At 38.4% G+C, this 1693-nt stretch overlaps 1 protein-coding gene across 2 annotated transcripts in view; it reads right to left on the bottom strand.

The window, feature by feature from the left end:
* Positions 1 to 1693, bottom strand: part of TSG101 (tumor susceptibility 101) — a 64410-nt gene that overhangs the window by 38038 nt on the left and 24679 nt on the right. For both annotated transcript variants that reach the window (XM_011992912.1, XM_011992911.1), the window contains exon 6: positions 511 to 577. In XM_011992912.1, coding sequence (XP_011848302.1) covers positions 511 to 577 — 67 coding nt within the window. The remainder of the gene's footprint in view (positions 1 to 510; positions 578 to 1693) is intronic.

Raw genomic sequence — 1693 nt, 5'->3', positions numbered from 1 at the left:
GTTACAATGAATTCAGCCAAGGGGAAAAATATTTTATAATACCCTCTTTAAAAAAAAAAAAAAAAAAAGACATAGGCTAGGCGCGGCAGCTCACACCTGTAATCCCAGCACTTCAGGAGGCTGAGGCAGGCGGATCATAAGGTCAGGAGTACGAGACCAGCCTGGTCAGCATGGTGAAATCCTGTCTCTACTAAAAATACAAAAATTAGCCAGGCGTGGTGGCGCATGCCTGTAGTCCCAACTGCTAGGGAGGCTGAGGCAGGAGAATCACTTGAACCCGGGAGCTGAGACTGCACCACTGTACTCCAGCCCAGGCAACAGAGAAAGATTCCGTCTCAAAAAATAAATAAATAAATAAATAAATAAATAAATTCCAGCAATAAACCAAATTTTATCTTCCACTAAATTGCAACTAAATTTATTTTAATGCCCTAATTAGCAAATTATTTTGATTCTAGATCTAATAGAAGAATTTGTAATACAATTATTCAAAAGATAACTTTTCATTACCTGGGATTGGGAGGGTATCCGGATGGGTATGGAGAGATTCCACCTGGCATGCCTGGCATGTAGGAAGCTAAAAACAATTTTTTCACATTGTAAAAATAATATACAAGGCCTGAATATGTAGGCTACCGAATAAGATCTACATCACACTGTCAATACACAGCAAAATTTCACACAGTTAAAAAATCCAATTCTCAGCACCAAAACAAAACAAATACCTTACCCTTTCATAATCCTCAAATCATTAAACATGAATTACAATACTCACGACAACCCCAACCAAAAGAACTGGCAAACAGGTCAACCTGGTCAGCTTTTAAAGTTCTCAAGAAGTCTATAACCTGAGATAAGAGCAGGTTTAATTTCAAATTTAGAGGAAGGTAATTCTGGCCTCCTTTGGTCCAAAGTTAACTTCTTAGAGAGTAACTTCTTTATTATATCTAATAAATCTTTTGATATTTCTTTTGTAACTGTTGACCAGTTTTAGTACAGCTGATTTTGTTGGCTTGTTTGAAGACTTTAAGAGACTTCAAATTACTATGAGAAGTCCTATACAAAACTTACATTATCCAGACTGTTAAAAACTAGTCTAGGTGACAGAGTGAGACCCTATCTCAAAATAAAGAAACAAAACAAAAGCTCAGAAATACTAGGGATAAAAGGTTAAAATCCAGCAAGCTTAAAGAATACTTTATATATTCTTTAAAGAGAACATGAATGCCAAAGAACTAAGATCAGTGGTGCCAAGAGGCTAATCAACATAGAGGAAGAAAAAGAGAAGTTAATCTTGACCTTAACTGACAAAAAAAAGAATAAAGAATCAGCTCTAGAGTGTTTAATGTGACTTACAGTGACTGAGTACAAAACTGAATTGCAACAGTGACAATAGTATGGTCTCTTTCTTGAATACTGCACTTCCAGTGTAAATGTAAAACTCAAAGAAATTAGGGGGAAAAAATGTTGCAGGCCGGCTGCAGTGGCTCACGTCTGTAATCCCAGCACTTTGGGAGGCTGAGGCGGATTACCTGAGGTCAGGAGTTCGAGACCAGCCTGGCCAAAATGGCGAAACCCTGACTCTACTAAAAATACAAAAATTAGCCGGGCATGGTGGTGGGGGCCTGTAATCCCAGCTACACAGGAGGCTAAGGCTCAAGAATCACTTGAACCCAGGAGGTGGAGGTTGCAG

This window comes from Mandrillus leucophaeus, unplaced genomic scaffold (assembly GCF_000951045.1).
Source record: "Mandrillus leucophaeus isolate KB7577 unplaced genomic scaffold, Mleu.le_1.0 Scaffold420, whole genome shotgun sequence".
Taxonomy (NCBI): Eukaryota; Metazoa; Chordata; class Mammalia; order Primates; family Cercopithecidae; genus Mandrillus; species Mandrillus leucophaeus.
The sequence above is the reverse complement of the archived record's forward strand: the minus strand, read 5'-3'. Positions and strand labels throughout refer to the sequence as shown.